This window comes from Trichoderma aggressivum, assembly GCF_033847375.1.
Source record: "Trichoderma aggressivum f. europaeum strain CBS 100526 chromosome Unknown scaffold_027, whole genome shotgun sequence".
Classification (NCBI taxonomy): domain Eukaryota; kingdom Fungi; phylum Ascomycota; class Sordariomycetes; order Hypocreales; family Hypocreaceae; genus Trichoderma; species Trichoderma aggressivum.
In genome coordinates this window covers 87,693-105,420 of record NW_026946393.1, presented here as the reverse complement: position 1 = coordinate 105,420, position 17,728 = coordinate 87,693, and the positions used below count along the sequence as shown (strand labels likewise).

Genomic DNA, 17,728 nt, shown 5'->3' with positions numbered 1-17,728 from the left:
AATCCCGGATGATGCGGTGGAGTCGCGAGCACCAGTACGAGTATCTAAGGTTCGGGCAGATACGAGCAGAACTACCCCGGCCGGCGTAGCAGCATGAATACCGTCGGGTATGATTGGATTGATATACATGTCCAACTGCTGTATACGGGAGCCCCCATTGGGGATTGAAACAGCAAATCCTAGAGCAGCACGGATTATGTCCTCCAGTCGATGGATCAAGTCAGATGCTTATACACAAGTTGACAAGCTACGTGTCTATTATCGATCGATGATGCGTTACAGTCAGCTTCGGAGCTCGACTAGCCTGCGGGCGCTCTAAAAAAAGACGCCGTACAGGTATGCGGTCCCCTATCAGGGTCGTTCTCAGGGCGAGGTTGGCCAGCCTAGCCGCTGTGGCTTCAACCCTCGCAGCGACCCTCGCACTGTCCTCGCCAACCACCCGCTAGTGTTTCAGGGGCTCTAACCGTCCAGCTGTGGCCCCGGTCCAATCAGTCCAACCCAATCCGATCCAATCCCGCCAAGAGCCTCACGTCCAAACCACGTCCAACGACCGGCTTCTCTCTCGCGACCTCGTTCGTGTCTCTGGCTCCTTCAATCCCTTCTGCAAGGCGAAACGGCAAAATCTTCTCTAGGCGCCTGGCCGGGCTTTGATCATGATGGTCTCACGTGCTTCGCTTGGTCATTCGTCGCAGTCCCGATCTGCATAACCGCAAAAATTCCCCAGATTTCTGGCGCGAGGGTTGGAGAGGGGGCTTTTGAAACATTTTCTACTCCCCAGTGCCTCGGCCCTGCAAGGCGCCCAACGGCCGAACCAGAGTATCTGATACAGGTGCTGCTGTTCCGCCTCTCTGGGAGCGTGTGTGTGTGTGTGTGTGTGTGTGTGTGTGCGAACGGAGAAATAAAAAACAGAGGGTTGGTTTGAACAGCTACCACCTCCCGGTTAGTCGCCATGGAGCGACCCGACCGAATGCCTGCTGGCATGGGCGCAAGTCCTGGAGCTGCTCCTGGACCCCCCGCCGCTGCTCTCAGGGGCACCGGCATAGGCATGGCCATGCCCGATAATAACAATCCATCTCAAGCACGTCGTCCTCCTCTCACCACTGCTCCTTCGAACGGCCAGCAGCCGCCCATGATGCCGCTACCGCCGCTGCCCAATGGCCGGAATGGCCCGTCTCCCAATGGAAACCCGCCTCCCACGCCCATCTTGACGCCCGCTCAAGTTATCAGTCTCACCCGCGAGGCAATGCGACATGCCCTCGAGAATGAAAGCCAAGCTGTCGACGTCGGCCCCGGCCTCAAGTCGGGCGTTACCATTGACCTGAGCCGCAAGGGCATACAAAAGCTCCCCGAAGAGGTGGTTGATATAGTCAAGAACGAGCTGGAACGGTGAGCAGCCAACAGTTATATGATTTTTTCCCTCCGAGAATAAAACTCTCTTCAAGAAGGAAAACATGTAGCAAAGGAGAGGTCTTGTTTGCTGACTAGTAGCTGTTACAATATAGGCTCGCTCTATCACACAACCAGCTTTCGTCTTTGCCCGCTCGTTTTGCCGAGTGTGTTTCGCTTCGATATCTCAACATTAGAGGCAACCAGATTAAAGAATTTCCCTTGCCTGTGCGATCCCACATATCCCTTTACTTTGTCTCATCATGACATGGACCAAGTCTAACATGTGCATTAGCTTTGTGAGCTCAAATCTCTCGAAATCCTCGATCTCGGCCGTAATCAGCTACGAGTTTTGCCACCGGACATTGCGCGGCTTTCGTCCCTCAAAGTTCTTTCGATCCCAAAGAACCAGATCCGAGAATTGCCTGTTTGCCTGGCCGAAATGGCCTCGCTCCAAGTCCTCAAGTTTGAAGGGAACCCTATAAGCTTCCCCCCACGGGATGCGTTGCAAATCCCATCTCCAAGTCCTTCTGGTGAAGGATCTGGAAGAGAGGGCGAAGTGACCGAGGTGGCTATCACGGCTCATATCAAGAAGTTCATGAAGTTACACGTCATTAGCGGCCGTGACGCGGAGGCGACTGGCGACGAATCCAGCGAGGGCACTGACACTCCGCGGATGCCTCTCAGACGCATGCCGAGCGGGCGATTCCCGATCAAAGTGAGCAGCTCCGATGTATCGGACATGCGGATACCCAGCATTGGAACACGGCCTCCTCCCCCTATCCCATCACGATCGCATTATCGAGGCCTATCGCAGCAGAGCACCACCACCCGTCGACCCGGCGTCATGCCGTTGACGATTGGAAACATCAACGAGCGCGGACGCAGCAACTCTGAAACTCTGATGCATTCGGAGAGATCAAGCAGTCGTCAACGCCGCATGGGCATACTCGGGAAAAAAGCACCCTCGGATTTGGGCACGCTCGATGAGGTTGAGAACAGCAATAGATTGAGCCACTACCGAGGGCTGAGCCATGGCTCTGCTATGCAGGGGACTCAAGTAACAACATCCAAGAGCCCAGCAACGCCTACAGACTCTCTCCAGCGGCCAGTCTACGTGAGAAGGCTTTCCGTCCTCCCCGAACGCCGTCGGGAGTCCAAGATCTTTGACCCTGTGATTGAGGCCGCCAAAGGCATTCTCTATTCCGTATTTCAAATCCACCCCATGATCCAGATGCTCATGACCCTGACAAATGATGGGTCCGCAAAACGCTCGAGTCTCGAAATCGTCTTCTACAACACCAACTCTCACGTCGAAGAGCTGGAACAGGAAATCCAGAAGCACGACATGGCGGCAGCGGAGGATGAAGAAGGCCCGTTTGGAGACAATGCCAATGTTCACCGCGCCTGCCAGACTCTGGTTGGGGCGTATGGCCACGTTTGCACATTGCTGGCCGATAATATCGATACTTTTGTCAACAATGGAGATGCTCGTTATATTCGGACGCTCCTGATGTTGATTTATAACAGTATAATGGAGCTTCGCGTCACTCTCTCTTCTGTGTCTACGGAACACAGCAAGCATAGTCTTCCCACCTTGGAAGCCCCCGACAACAGCAATACTATTAAGCCTTACTTCCGTGAGGCGGCTGCGGCTGCTCCCGCGCCTGTTCCCGCGCCTCAAAAGCCAGCCCCCCCTCGAAATCGCAGCGGTCCCATTATGCATAACCCAAGCAACCTCAGAGTGGCTACCGACATACCTGTTCCGTATAATAACGGAGGCAGTCGCACTGCGAGACTTGCGTCGGCAACGCCTAGATCTAATGATTCGTTCCCATCATCATTTGGGCGCGATATCAACTCCGACTTTTCCGAGGAAGACGCCCAGTTCGACAAGATATACCTGGCCTTGCAACGGTCAACAGATGTCGTTCTTCACATCTTGCCCAACTTTAATGTTCAACTGACGGGAGGTATTCGGAACGCCATACAACAGCGAGCCCCGAGTGCAATGATACGGGACTGGAAGAACCTCATTGCCATGTGTAACGATGCTATCCAACAAACGGAGATTTTGAAGAACCGATTGTCTCTCATCAAGCTGAAGGACCCGGGAGTGCGATCTCACGCAGGATTTTGGAGCCTATGCAGCAATTTCATCTCGGCCTGGACAAAGATGGCTTCTAAGATCAAGTCGGAGATTAACACCATTCCCCTGCCGCCTGACACTAGAGCTCGATTGCGGCCCGTTCATCAGAGCATGAAGGAGACAAGCATCATCATCATGAACTCTCCCTGGAACTACATATTAAGGCCAGCCGGCGGTCCCCCGGGGTCTTATCCGCCAGGCGTTCTATCGCCGACCACGCCGCAGGTCCCGATAACGCCTCAAAGCGCGGCCCTGGGCCCGGCCATGCAAGCCACGGTTGCTACGCCTCAGACGGGATCATTTGCGGCAGTTTTCCAAGGCAACGTCTTTGACCGTGCGGATACGCTCATGGCCAACCCTGGCATTTCCATGTCCTCGCGCACCGGCACCATGTCAAGAGGCCACTCGGGATTCAACTCACTGTCGTCGATTTCGTCCATGTCATCGGATGGCGTCCCGACACCGTCCTCGGCCTTTAGTCCCAGTGTTCAACTAGGATCCGCGCCATTTCGTATGAACGGAGGGAAAGTAGCTCTTTGAGGCGTTTTCTTCCCTCTGGATTTCCAAAAAACAAAAGCCAGTTATCAGTACTGATTTATTCCTTCTCATTTTCTCCATTGTTTGTCTTTTTTTCCTTCTCACTTCCTTTTTTTTTCGTTTGGATCTCGCCGTGTTGTTTTGGCCGGCGAAGGGGATTCTTGCATAGCACGTACTTGAATGGATTTCACGAATGATTATTGTTGCTTTGGAACAAAATGTTTGGCTTGAAGGCCGGAATGCTGTTACGTTCATTTTTTTCTGCATAGCCCTGGAGTTATGGTTTTGTTACGACAATACTTGGTGTGATGGCATTGAACACCCGACAAGATCCTTCAATACCAGATTGCCTTTGGAGGAACATATCTAGACTCTGGGGCAACGATACCACGACGAACAAGTTTTACTAGTAGAGGATAGAGAAATGGGAAGCACAAAGTGTTGGTGTATATTAGATTAGTTGTCACGTTGACATTTTTGTTTTTACTTGCCTTCGAATTTCTTGTGTGGTGAAGGGTCTTTTTGGGAAGAAGGAGAATCCAATAAAATTGATCAAAATGGGTTGTTAGGATGTATTTTTTGGTAGAAGAATAAAAGTTGGTGTCCCTGAAGTTTATAGTGATGGCTGCATGTCTTGCGATGCTGCTTTGTTGCTTCTACTGCTTGTAGCTGTTGTCAGACATGAGGCCTTGTAGTGTCAACTTGAAGTCTTCTCCTGACATGCACTACCCGGTATTGTAACACACCTCAGCTCTTTTAAATATTAAATACTTGTTTTAATGGAACCATCACCATACGAAAGCATCTCTCAAGGCATCAAGACATCCCTCATCCACTACAATACAATACAATGGGGGAGCATGTACGAGTACCTTAGTACCTGTAAGCAGCAGCACCGCCATTTAGCCTTGCATATGATCCTTGCCAAACTGCCGACCTGCCATGCACCCCCCACAGCAGCATGATGTCAAAACACCTTTGGGGTTGGATCGATAGCGAAACAAGTGCGTGTGATTCAATGTTCAATGCCCTCGAGTCTGTCTTTTGCCTCTCGCACCAAATCCATTAGCCCCAGTACACCAGTGTGGAAGGAAATGGAGTGACGCCCGCACATCAACACATCCAAAATTGCTGTGCTGCGCCGTGCTACAATCGATTCAACGTTGAAAGCAGTCGACAGCAACAAAGAGAGAGAGACAGAGTGGCAAGGATAACGAAAGATCCAAGTCTCTTGATACCCCAAAGCTGCTCTCTTTGGCGCAAACATGTCGTCCAGCGGCCGGCGAAGATCCGCCAACTCCAGCGCCATGGCCGGCCCATCATCATCATCATCGCCTCGCTGGTTCTCCCAAGCCCAAGCCGCCTCGCCGCTGTCCGCCCCCTCCGTGGTGACAACCTCCGCCTCCGCCACGGCCATGGCCTCTCCCGCGCTTCATCCCGCACTGCAACCGACGCTGCCCTCGGCCCAGACGCAGCGGCACGTCTCCGAGGCGCGCGCCGCCGTCGTCGCCTCCATCGGCAACATGCTCGACTCGGAGCTGCAGTCGCGCGCGGGCATCCTGCACGGCAACGCCACCGCGCTGGAGAAGCAGGAGCGCGACGTGCTGCGAGCCACCGACGGCCTGCGCAAGGAGACGCAGAAGCTCAAGGCCGAGGCGGACAAGGCGGCGCGCAAAGTCAAGGAGCTGGGCAACGTCCAGAACTGGGCCGAGGTGCTGGAGCGCGGGTTCCTCGTGCTGGAGGAGACGGTGAGGCTGGCCAACGGGGGCGAGGACTCGGACGAGGCGGGCAGTCGGTGTAGCTGTAGCTGTAGTGAGTGCGGCAGCGAGTCGGACATGGACGTTGAAGAGGGCGACGGCGGCGATGGAAACGCCAACAATGGTGTCGAGGACGGTGCTGAGAGGAGAATGGATGTGGATGGCATGTCGGATGCCAGTCGAAGCTTGATGGACCTCGACTCGAGCACCGGCACGGGGCGAGCAAAGGGGTCCGAGACGGCGTCTATTTCGACGGGGTGATGCCGAGGCCATCTAACATGTATGGCGATGATAAAGAGATGGAATCAACACAGATGATGGTACATGGACAGAGGTCAGCTATTATAGTAGGTAGGTAGCCATGTCGCCATATGATCAGATAGATGTATACGCCATATAGGTAAATAGTACATTATAACCATTGCTATCCGACTAATTTGTTTGCACATGGCAAGAAATCGTGTTACTCCCTTATACCCTCTAAGCTAGTCTATCGACCCGGCTCTATTTCTATCGGCATACTCGGCAGTAAGCATCACTACAAGCTCTTTTCGCTCCATCACACGGGTGTATCTATATCTATAGCGTAACCCCTCTTACAACAGCCCTGGAAGCATGACGAAGCGCTTCTTCTTGTACTTGTCGCCAAACTCCTTGCGGTATGCCCTCTCCTTGCCCTTGGCCCAGATGAACATCTGGATAGCACCCATGGTGATGAAAAGCGCAACAGACCAGTCACGGCTAGCGGTGATGATGCCCGCCCACGCCAGAATCTCGTACATGTAGTTGGGGCAGGTGACGAGCGAGAAGCCGTATCCGTGCGGGATCTTGCGCTCAGTGCCGCCGGCCGACCGCAGGGTGGACAGGTACAGGTGCACCAGGGCGTTGCTAATCTCACCAAACAGGTAGAGAGCGGTGCCGACGGCATCGACAATGGGGTCGTTGGCGCGGGCGGCCAGCGACCAGGGGCTGTAGTAGATGGACCAGGCGCAGAGGGCGCCGGAGATGGCCCAGTAGAAGAAGCTGTTCTTGAAGATGTTGCGGGCCGGCATGGTGTTTGCCGAGAACTTGTGGACAAAGAGCGTCTCGAGCTCGCGCTTGGCGAAGTGGGCGACGATCATGCCGAAGCTGAGCCACTGCGTTGGCGACATGGACGGGTCCTTGAGCAGGTACGGCCGGGCGGCGACGGCGGCGCCGTGGATGAGGATGGGGCCCAGGTACTCGACGACGAAGACAGTTCTCCACGCGATTTGGACGCCTGGATGGTTGAGATTTATGTCAGTCATGATGGGATTCTAGAAGGCAATCATCGTCATCCTCCATACCAAGATCCTTGACCAGCACTTCGCCAGCCTCGGCAACATCCTTGTCCTCCGCAATCACAGCCCTGCGGTCCTTGAGCGTCTTCCTAGTCGACGTGTAAAACAGGCCAATGCGGTTGTGGTCGCTGAAGCCAGCTTGCTTCGCAATCAGCTTCTTGACATCTTCAACCGTCGCGTTGGCAGGGAGGTCGATGGTTGGGGGAAGCTTCTTGATGGGCTGCTTGGGAGCTATGCAGGCCAAGATGAAGATGAATTAGTAAGATTGTGCCATGCGGAATAAACTAAAGCATTGTAAATGCGGTGATGGTACAAATTACTTACAGCGATTCGTCAGCTTGAGGGTCGTTAGCGAAGCCATTTTGACGTTGCAGAGCTCTGGTGGCGATGCGAGGTTGCAAGGGAACAGACACGACAAGTCGTTGGGGAAAAGACCGGCTACAACAAAAAAAATTACGGCTTGGTTCAATGTTAGGTAGTTTCCTCGGGACTTGCAAGGCGGGCGGGGTGTGGAGGCGGCCTTCGAGGTACGCGGTACGGGGGGTTCGATAGCGGGGTACGGCGCCAGTTACTTGAGCTGGGCGGCGAAATCACAGCGTCAGAGAGGTAGCATTGAATCGGCATCAAGGGACTGCTATACTGCTTGCGAGGTACTTGGGAGCTTGCTGGGGAGATCGCCGCGGGATCTTTTAGGCCATCACATGTTGAATTTGACTGCCCGTGTAATTCAGAGTGTACAGTCGAAAGAGTCGGTTTCGTGAACGGGTGAAGAGCAAAAAGTTTCTCTAATCATGCCTCATCTCTTCATCCTCCACCAGCCGTCGTCACACTCCATTGTTGACTTTGCGCCAATAAGAAAGCACATAAATGGGGCGGTGAAATAAATGGATGGCACCATCACCTTATTGTCCTCATCTCTCGCATCCGAATGGTCCACGATCTATTTGTGTTGGCCTTGTTGTGTTGTTGTTACACCACGATTGCTCTTGTTTCATGTTACAGGTCGAGTGAATGAACAATCAACAAAAGTGGCCCCAAACTGCCTTGGGGGAAAATCATCCTTACAAATTTCACAACACAATCTCACCAGTTATCGGCGATTAACCAAAACCTCTGTCTGTCTATAGTGAATGCAGAGTTGGGAACAAGTCTTTGAACGGTCAACATCTGGTGATGGCTTCCGAATCAACCATCCAGCAGATCATAGTCTGCCAAACATTAGCCGTCATTGTTTTCGCCTTGTGGTTGGAAAGATCTCAAGTGAATCAAAAATAACAGTAAAGCAGCCGACCTGCATTTCTCACCTGAATGTTTGCTATTTGTGTCTGCTTGCTCCTTTGTAATACTAAAGTATCCTCATATCGTGTCTTGGCGCTTCTCCTACAAACCACAACACCAACGATGCATTCACGATAGGTAAAATCCATCGTCACACAATATAAGGAATGGTCCCCACCTCATGTACCTATGCAGAAGATCTAGTAGAGGCCCCGAGCTGGCTGGCTCTTTTGATAACAAATTTTGCTTAGGCGGTTGACAGTCTCAGGGCAGCTGCCAGCTGCCAGCTGTATTCTCCAGTTCCAATTCCGGGGGACATTTGGCTTATGTATACAGCTGTATCAAAGCAATCCTTCGGATAGAACGCGTATCAGGACAGGAAAACAACTCGCGTCTCGCTTCGTTCCTCCGCAGTGTTATTTTCTTCTTATTTTTGGGCTCCCCCTATCCCGACTTCAGCATCACCGAGTTCCTTGCGTCTAATCGACTTCTTTTGCTCCTTGGTCTACACGGCAGACCAATCTTAACACCATGGTGATGGCACGAGACTCTAACGGCGCGATGAACCCATTCGCGATGCCCTTCATTCCACTTGCTTCTCCTCAACCGAGCTTTGCTCTGCGGCGCACCAGAAAAACTCGCTCAACTGTGCGGGCCGAGGGACATGAAAGGGGAGATGCTCTGTCATCTCGAGGCCAGGTAATGTCGACTGAATTAGGGCAGGAGGCTCATGGCACCCTTTTTGCTCATTGTTTCGCCTCATTGATCACGCAGACCGGGTGCAAGGTTTCACAAGTTCATGTGGTTGCTAATAACGTGTGTGATCTCAGACATCCTGTTCCACTACTTCAACTTCTGATCAATTCGTCAGCGATACCGCCACTTTGTCTCAGTCCAGTGTTGAAGCCTTAGAGAAGGCTTCTTATGGCCCAGAGAGTGGTCAAGAAAAGAAACACGACAGCCCTGCTGCTAGCAACAGTATCATCAAGCGCTCGGGTCCAAACACTGGCAACGAACTAGCCTCGGGGCTTCCTGAGACTAATGTCCTTCAGACGTATCACCTATCTGGCGAAAAGATTGCACCAGGCGTAAATGACGGTGCTGTCCCGGGCAATGTTCGCTCCCACAGCCATGCAAAATGGGATTCAGTAGCTTATCGAGTCGCAGGGTCCCCAGCTCACTTCCATGGAGGTTGTGCCAGCACCGGAACTGAGACCACCGGGCGAATACCCGCACTTCATATACCCAGGTGTCCCTCCGCTGCCACATGGTAGTAGCTATCCCATTTATCCGCATCCTCCGGTGTTACCTGTGTTGCCATCACCGCCACCGCCGCCAGGACCTTGCATTCCATTGCTTCAGGTGATTCCCTGCCACATCACGGATGTCTCAACAGGTCAGCCGTTGCCGGATATATATACTTTTGCTCTCCAAGTAACCTATCAGCCACTACCAAACTCCGTTATGCCAAATCCTAGCTTCCAGGCTCAGGACCAGAACCCAAGTCCTCTTCAAGAGGAGATGAATATCATAACTCATGGATGCCCAGCGCATCGACCTAATCATCCAAGATTGCTGACACAGGCAGTAAACGTACCAGAGAGCATTGATCAAGTGCAGATTCGCTCATTGGTGCGTGATTTCCGGCTTGGAAATTTCATCTCATAGTGTGTTGCTCGGGTTGAGACTTCAACGACTAACTCGAAGAACAGAGCGGCGACGAACCGAGAGTTATCTTGGATGATCGACACCTCGCCGAAATACCCAGTGACGACGCTTTTAGAGCTGAAGCCAAGCCGCCAACTTTTTGTTGGGACTGCACCGAGGTGGCGGCCTCGCCATCAGCTGTCGACGGCCCGCAATCTGGGGAGGAAAATGAACGGGCTGAACAAAGGTCGCTGCAACACGACTGCCACGTGCTGTTCAGCTCTGAACATCATCACAACGCCATAAATGAGTCAACCCAGCCAGGTAAGCAACATCCCACCCAACTCTCCCATACTATCAGACACTGAAAAGCGATTGATAATGATGAACCGGAAAAAAGATGCCTCGCTTTTCACGATGCAGCCCTCCACCAAGCCGGCAGCCAAATACTCGAAAAAGGGTCCAGTCTATGATAGACCTAGTCAGAACCAAGTCCCGGCTGAGGTAGCATCATGGTCGCAGTCCAAGAGATGGCTAAGTTCGGAAACCAAGGAGCGCAGGGCATTTCAGAAGATGATGCTCAACCTTCAGTTCATGAAGGCCGACCAGTCGCCTTTCATCCCAAAGACTCCTGCGGAATTGACCAAGTTCAAGATCTCTCTTGCTGAAGCCAGACAACAGAAGCTTGCCCACGAGGTTAGCATCCTGGAAGAAAAAACTCGACAAAAAGAGCTGGCGAAGGCGTCGGGCTTGGCACTCTCATCAAAGCCACAGGTCACTCTGTTCAATGGACGACACATGGGGGACAGGCTTTCTCCGGTGTTCGCCGCTCAGAATTGCTTCAATCAACAAGACATAGCTGAAGTCAACGGCCGCGTGGAATGGCCATCGCTAGCTGAGCTAAAAGAAGAAGGCGACAGGCGTACTAGATATGGCCGATACCTCCCGCTTCCTCGGGTCAACGTCGTTGCTTTCAACATCCCGGAGGGAGAGCAGGAACACGCCTACAAAGCAGACGGAACCATCTTGTAGGAGAAGAAGGCCGTGAAAACCGGATCCTGGAACATCCCGCCCATCACGTCATCACTCGAAGACGACTCGGACGAATTGCCGCAACTCGAGATCGCCGATCTGAACGGGTTTATGAGAGACTTTGTATTGGATATTCAGAAGCATGGGTCATGAAGAAAGAGGGCATCAGCAAGGACGATACCAGCGCGTATGTGTCACAAAATCGTCCGAGAAGGAGAAGGCAGTGTCATTGTTTTTCGATAGGGCTTTTGAACTTTTCGTTATGATGGGTCAGGTCAGGTCAGGTCAGGTCAGGTCAGGAGAGAGGAATCTGAGAGGATGCAATTTAAAGAGAGAAAAAGTACGAGACGGCAAACTGGTTATTAGGGCAAGAGAAACAGGAAATTTGTCAATGTAGTAAATCTGACCAAGCCACGGCTTTAGCTGAACGGTATTAAATCTCGCAAGTCGTTTTACATAAAGAAAATTCTCATCAAAATTTCTCAAGCGTGACTGCCGTGACAACGATCAAGTGACATCCACCACCTTCCGCGTCGAGTGCCATCAAGTCGCGACCATCGTGCACTAGAACTTGAGTACCCATTTAGCGAGAGACGCGCAGTCACGTGCATCCCACCACACACGCACACACAAATTTTTCGCGCGGAAAAAAGCACTCCCGAAGAAGCCCTGAGGCGAGGTACGTACCGCGGGCTAGCGTAGCCCACAACCACAATTTTCGACCCAATTCAGTCCTCCACTCTTTCAAGCTCGACAAAAGTTTCATTCCTCCCACAACCGACAAGTCGATTGCCCTGGTGAGCACCATTATCATCAGGTAAGTCTTTGCGGCCGTGATCCTTCAGCAGCGTCAAAGGAAAACTCAATTCGTATCGACATTCGTCTCCCGACTGCGGAAAACGAAACAGCGTTTACTCTTTGCTGCTGCTGGAGGGGCAACCGCCTTTTCCTTCAAATCTTCCTTTACCCTTTGATCGAAACTTCATTCAGAGTTGCTAATACCTCTTCTCTTTCTCCCGGAGTATAGAACTCGCAATCATGGGTATCTCTCGTGACTCTCGCCACAAGCGCTCCGCCTCCGGTGCCAAGCGCGCCTACTACCGTGCGTACCATGATATATGAAAAAAATATTCCGAAAGCCCGTATGATCTTAGGAACATACGTTCTGACCTCCGTCAACAGGGAAGAAGCGCGCTTTCGAGGCTGGCCGCCAGGGTGCCAACACCAAGATCGGCGCCAAGCGAATCCACACCGTCCGCACTCGTGGTGGTAACCACAAGTACCGTGCCCTGCGTCTCGACTCCGGCAACTTTGCCTGGGCCTCCGAGGGCTGCACCCGCAAGACCCGTGTCATTGCCGTCGCCTACCACCCTTCCAACAACGAGCTGGTCCGAACCAACACCCTGACCCGTAGCGCCATCGTCCAGATCGACGCTGCCCCCTTCCGACAGTGGTACGAGTCCCACTACGGCCAGTCCATCGGCCGTAGACGCCAGAAGGCCCAGGCCGCCAAGGAGGGCAAGGAGGTCGAGGAGGTCAAGAAGAGCAAGTCCGTCGAGAAGAAGCAGGCTGCTCGCTACGCCGCCAACGGCAAGGTCGAGTCCGCTGTTGAGAAGCAGTTCGAGGCCGGTCGTCTGTACGCCGTTGTCACCAGCCGTCCCGGCCAGTCCGGCCGCTGTGACGGTTACGTCCTGGAGGGTGAGGAGCTGGCTTTCTACCAGAAGAAGCTGCACAAATAAACTCGCAATGGCGTGAGTCGGATGGGTGTTCAAGGATTTTTCGTTATCTTGGGCATTTTCAGGGCATGAAGAGCTTTACAACAAACAAAGCATCGGAACGGGTCCATAGGGAAATGAAAAGCTTTTCTGCAATCATGTTAACTTTTTTTTCACGTTGTTTCATTCAAGTATGATAATGATACAAGAAACAAAACAATTCAAGACACCGTCTTTCCGCTTGAGCCCACACTCGTACTTGAACTAGACTAGTAGTTGTATTTTTTTCGCATGTAATGTTCATATCCCATGTGCCCTAGTAGCTCCTTCGAGCAGGCTAGCATTACCGCCTACGCACTCAGAAGGAAAAGGGAATCATCAAGAGTCTGAACAAGTTATTTTACCACCAGGAGGTACTAGGGTGTAAATGGCAGCTGCACCGGTAGAGTCCATCTATTCTCACTGTTGATAAAAACATCATATTTTCCCTCCGTATCACTGCAAAAGTCTGTCCTAAAAAGAGGAAATAAAAACATGCATGTCATAATCCTGCTAGAGCGTGAATGCTGTTTCCCTCAAAAGTCCTTCATCTCATCACCAGCCAGTCTAAAACATGGCTGGGCATATGTGCTGCTGATCGAACCACTAAAAGAAGAAGAAAGAAAACTCCTTACAAAAACAAACTTTTTTTAACAACAGAAAATGGGATGATATCAGAAAAAAGGAAGGGGGTGGATATGGTAGTCATGATGGCGGATTGGATTCTCATGGAATCATGATGCGTGATCATAATGCGAGAAGAACAAGAAGAGGGAGGGAGGAAGTAGGGAGTGTAACAATAGTGGAATGTGGCGATCGCATTGCAATTTTTAAAGAGGACTGGAGCTCTAGACGAATTGGCGCTTCAACTCAGTCCACTTCCGGCTCAGGGTCTCGTGTTGACCAGCAATCTGGCATAGTTAGCTTCTTCTCTTCCTTTTTTTCTTCTCCAACCCAAGGATGGCGGTCTAAACTTACCTCCGCATATCGCAGCTTTGTCTGGACCAGCTCCTCTTCCAGCTCAGCCAACTCCTTTTCAACCTTCTCGTTCTCCAAGTGAACCTTTTCATTACGCTTCATCAAGTCATCGCGCTCGAGCTTCCAGGTTTCCTCAATCTCCAAGGGTTGACTCTCAATCACCCTCTTGAGCTCTTGGACTTGGTTCCTGAGGGCCTCAACCTCATCCTTCAGCTCGTCGTTCTCAACCTTTGTGTGAACGAGTTCCGTAGCAAGGTCAGCTTGCTCGCGGTCAGCGACCTCAACTCTCTCCTCCAACTTTCGGACTTTGATTGTGAGACTCTGATTGTTGGTTCGGAGTTCCTTGACTTCAGTTTCCCGCTCTTTTTCGGCCTTTGTCTTTTCTTCCCACTCCGCAGTGTATCCTTCAAGAAGCTCCGCGGAGAGCTTGATTTCACAGGCATCTCTCACTAGCTGATCTGCTCTGTAAATCTCCTTGTCAATGCTTGAGCTGGAGCTGCCGAAGAAGCCATTCTCCAAGAGACTTCCTTGGCTAGGGTCCTTGTCGATGTAGACATCAAACAGCTTATCTTTTAGATAAGTGGTGAGTTGCTGCATGTCAGAAATCTCCAGCAGGGTTGCGGTATTCTTCTGCATCAGAACGATACCAAATCGAATAATAGCAGAAAGGCCTTCTGAGAGAATCAAGTCGTAAATTCTCAGGACAAGCTGGAGAGGGAAACGGTAGGCGAACAGTGTGAGGAACCATGGCGTCGCGTATAGGTGGGGAGAGATGCCCCTCCGGTGAAGGTGGCAATACAAGGCGGGCTCAAGGTCTTCCAGCAGCCGCTCAAACTGATACAAGTGTCGATGAAGTCCAGGCATATCATGGATAAAGAGATCCCGCAGGCCGTAATGGTTCATGAGGCGGACAAGCAGGCAGAATGCCTCCTGCTCCGGCATGTTGAACAGCAGGGGCATAATCAAGAAGTTCATGCCCTGAGCATAGCCAACACCTTCATCAAAGAGAGCATACGCCTTGCAGACGCCGAAGAGACCCTCCTGAAGTCCCGCGGCCGCAGCGTATTTGGAATAACTGGTGCGGGCACCGAGGTCACGGCGAATGACCTTCTCCAACCTTTGAATGGAGGCAATGTCTTCTTTCTCTTTGCGCATCCTCTCTGCCACGGCCGCAGCCTGGGCCTTGGCGATGGCCTCAGCATTCTTATCATTCCTATCCTCTTTCTTGTCACCCTTGATACCCGATCCACCAGACTGTTCAGAGTTCACAGACGACGCAGATGACGCTACTCCGTCACCGCTCTGAACACTGAGATTGGCGTTGCTGAAGCTGCTTGCTGCGGTGCTGCTGCTGTGCCGATTCCTGTTTTCTTTCTCCGTTCCTCTAGCAAGGAGGTCCCTGTAAACTCCCTCCAAGTCCTCACTCTTGCTCTGTGCCAGCACTTGCCAGATGACGCCGCGAATGGCACTGGGAATACCAGTGGCAATAGCTTTGTTCAACTCCTCGGCACTCGACCGTGCAACAGCAGCGGGGCCTTCGTAAACGACGGATTGCCATAGGTCCCAATCGACTTGTGACGTCGCCGTCTCTGACGGGCCAACGTTGATGCCGACAGCCGTTCCAGGCGCCAAGCTTGCATTTGGAGGGGGCAAGGGAGATGGGGGAGGCAAGTCAGCTGCCGGCAGCGCTTCACCCTCGGCGGTTTCGTCCGGGATGTCCTCAGTATTTATGGTAAGCGGAGCACCAGATTCCTGCTGCATCCGAAGCACCTTGAATCGATCTTTGAGGCTATTCCGGTTAGATGCCTTGCCATCACCCTCTCTTTCTTCCTCAAGCTTGCTCAGCATCATCTCAGGGTTGCTACCCACAGTACCGACGGAGCTGGCAGTGTTTCTTCGGGCAGATGGCTGGGTGGTTGGAGTCAAATTGACGTCTTTGTCTTTACTAGAATTTCTAGACAGCCAGGAGAATGGGCTGGTCAGCCTCCTGCCTACCGGTGCAGGGGCGGGCGTGGGAGCCGCGGCGGGTGGTGCTACTACTGGAGTAGCGGTCGAGGCGGTGGGGATGGGCGGCAAGCTCTTGTCCGGCGACGAAGGTTGTACAGCGGCAGTGGTATTGTTTAGAGAGGTTGTTCTGCTCAACTGGTCCTTGTCAGAGGGGCTCGCGGGGTCTGCCGAGGCAATTAGCAACATGTAAGCAAAAATTAGTTGTGAAGACGGTGAGAGAGGCGTACCCTGGTGTTGTGGGGCAGCATCATCGTCCAAATTGACAACATCGAGATTTGATGTTTCGGAGATGTTTGAGATGCGATGTGACACTGGCGATGAGCCGCGCGAGGGCGGTTCTGGCTTTTCCTCGCTCTTGACTGAATTGGCGTCTTCTTCCTCTTCCTCTTCCTCGCTGTCGCTATCAGCATCGGATTTGGTGGCATCCGCCTCCGGCGGGGGAGGTTGAGGTTTCGAGGTGGACACAGATCTCTTGGTCAGGGATCGTACGGAGGCGGCGTCCACGGCGTCTTCGAAGGCATCCTGCTCAGCGGTCTACACTATTAGTCCTTGATCTGCCATTTCGTGTGTTGTGGTGGGATGACGCTAGACATACCGTATCAGCATCGGAGTCGGTAAGGGACGGGCGTCTCTCCTTCAGCGACGCCTTGCTCGAGTGCTGGGAAGCTGCGTCGTCTGGCTGCGGCATGGCTCCCTTGTTGATATGCTTGGCCTAGAGGATGGTTTATAACGGTGTATTGAGAGGCAAAGATCAACGACGAGCCATCAAGAGGCTCTATATATCCGAGGTGCGGTTGCTTGCCAGAAGCCGGGAAGAATATCGTTTGACGGTGTGGAACCAATGCAGTATAGATCAATGACAATTGTAGCAATGAGCAGAAAAGAAGTCGTCAACAAAGGACAAGTCTCACAAGAAATGACGAATGCTAGTGTTGTGTACAGAGTGCTGTTGCCGGCTCGTCCCAGCTGGTATGTACAGGTTCAAGGTCGAGAGCTTGGAGATTTTGTCTCAGGGAGCATGCACCCAGCATGGATCAAATGGGATGGGGTCGGGCGTCTTTCGAGCCGCCAACAAATGGCACGTTTCCCCTGGCTGGCCGCTAAGCTCAGTGGTCTCGACAGTGCGTAGTGGGGGGTGCGTAGGTGGCTTTGGCGGGTCTTTAGAGCCTAACGTCTCCCGTTCTTTAAAAAGAAGAAAAACCAGACCTCCATACCTTGACCTAGCCACACACACTTCGACAGCCGGCCAAAGGGGGGCTAGCTCTCTCCGTCCTCACAACTGACACCCACGGAGGCGAGATAACAGCTCTTCTGGCGGTGTCCAGGGTCGCGTGCTGCTCTCCTCTCCGCGGCCAGACATCACCAAGCGGCAGCTATTCGGCAACGCTGGATTGATATGGGTGGGTGGGTTTGGTGGGTGGCCTAACGACCCCTTTTTTCCGTCTCCTCTTTTCGCATGCCGTTTGCTTGGGGCAGCGTCGGCGGGTTGGGGAGGGAAACAACGCTTCACTCGATCAAAGCGAGCACCGTCTTGCATCTGTCTACGGATTGGTATACACCAAGAACGTGGCCGCATTTACAAAATGGCGTGGCAAAGACAGAAACCATGAGACGCAAATCCTCCACCTCCAGCCAGCCAGCCCCGCGATACACGAGCGACGGGGTGCACTCGGGGCTCTTGAAACATTTGCAACCTTGGTAGTAAGTAGTAGTAGTACCCAAATCAATAAGCGGCATGTATTGCTACCTAGATGGATACCTTACGGACTTGTCTTGCATCTGTCATTCAACCCCAATCTGGAACAATGCCTAAATTCTCTCACGATGGTGCCTTTGACACTAGCCCGCCGTTTTGACGGTCTGTTTCAAAGCTCCGTGGCAGGT

The 17,728-nt window shown here is 52.5% G+C and overlaps 5 protein-coding genes across 5 annotated transcripts; 3 read left to right on the top strand and 2 right to left on the bottom strand.

The window, feature by feature from the left end:
• Positions 1 to 949: 949 nt before the first annotated feature.
• Triagg1_6672 (uncharacterized protein) lies at positions 950 to 4,075 on the top strand (the record flags this gene model as incomplete). Its single annotated transcript, XM_062901322.1, has 3 exons — positions 950 to 1,386; positions 1,503 to 1,614; positions 1,682 to 4,075. The coding sequence occupies 3 exons, from the start codon at positions 950 to 952 to the stop codon at positions 4,073 to 4,075; spliced, it is 2,943 nt and encodes a 980-aa protein (XP_062754288.1).
• Positions 4,076 to 5,337: 1,262 nt separating this feature from the next.
• On the top strand, positions 5,338 to 6,090 carry Triagg1_6671 (transcriptional regulator family: GCN5-like 1; the record flags this gene model as incomplete). The annotated part of the gene is made up of 1 exon (XM_062901321.1): positions 5,338 to 6,090. One exon carries the CDS (start codon positions 5,338 to 5,340, stop codon positions 6,088 to 6,090), a length of 753 nt encoding a protein of 250 aa, XP_062754287.1.
• A 335-nt stretch (positions 6,091 to 6,425) lies between these two features.
• Positions 6,426 to 7,509, bottom strand: Triagg1_6670 (uncharacterized protein; the record flags this gene model as incomplete). The annotated part of the gene is made up of 3 exons (XM_062901320.1): positions 6,426 to 7,087; positions 7,155 to 7,379; positions 7,473 to 7,509. 3 exons carry the CDS (start codon positions 7,507 to 7,509, stop codon positions 6,426 to 6,428), a joined length of 924 nt encoding a protein of 307 aa, XP_062754286.1.
• A 1,448-nt stretch (positions 7,510 to 8,957) lies between these two features.
• On the top strand, positions 8,958 to 12,844 carry Triagg1_6669 (uncharacterized protein; the record flags this gene model as incomplete). The annotated part of the gene is made up of 10 exons (XM_062901319.1): positions 8,958 to 9,244; positions 9,298 to 9,541; positions 9,594 to 10,058; positions 10,139 to 10,397; positions 10,474 to 11,101; positions 11,167 to 11,292; positions 11,618 to 11,784; positions 11,838 to 11,922; positions 12,128 to 12,207; positions 12,288 to 12,844. The coding sequence occupies 10 exons, from the start codon at positions 8,958 to 8,960 to the stop codon at positions 12,842 to 12,844; spliced, it is 2,898 nt and encodes a 965-aa protein (XP_062754285.1).
• An 863-nt stretch (positions 12,845 to 13,707) lies between these two features.
• Positions 13,708 to 16,532, bottom strand: Triagg1_6668 (uncharacterized protein; the record flags this gene model as incomplete). Its single annotated transcript, XM_062901318.1, has 4 exons — positions 13,708 to 13,770; positions 13,838 to 16,008; positions 16,072 to 16,378; positions 16,440 to 16,532. The coding sequence occupies 4 exons, from the start codon at positions 16,530 to 16,532 to the stop codon at positions 13,708 to 13,710; spliced, it is 2,634 nt and encodes an 877-aa protein (XP_062754284.1).
• Between the last annotated feature and the right edge of the window lie 1,196 nt (positions 16,533 to 17,728).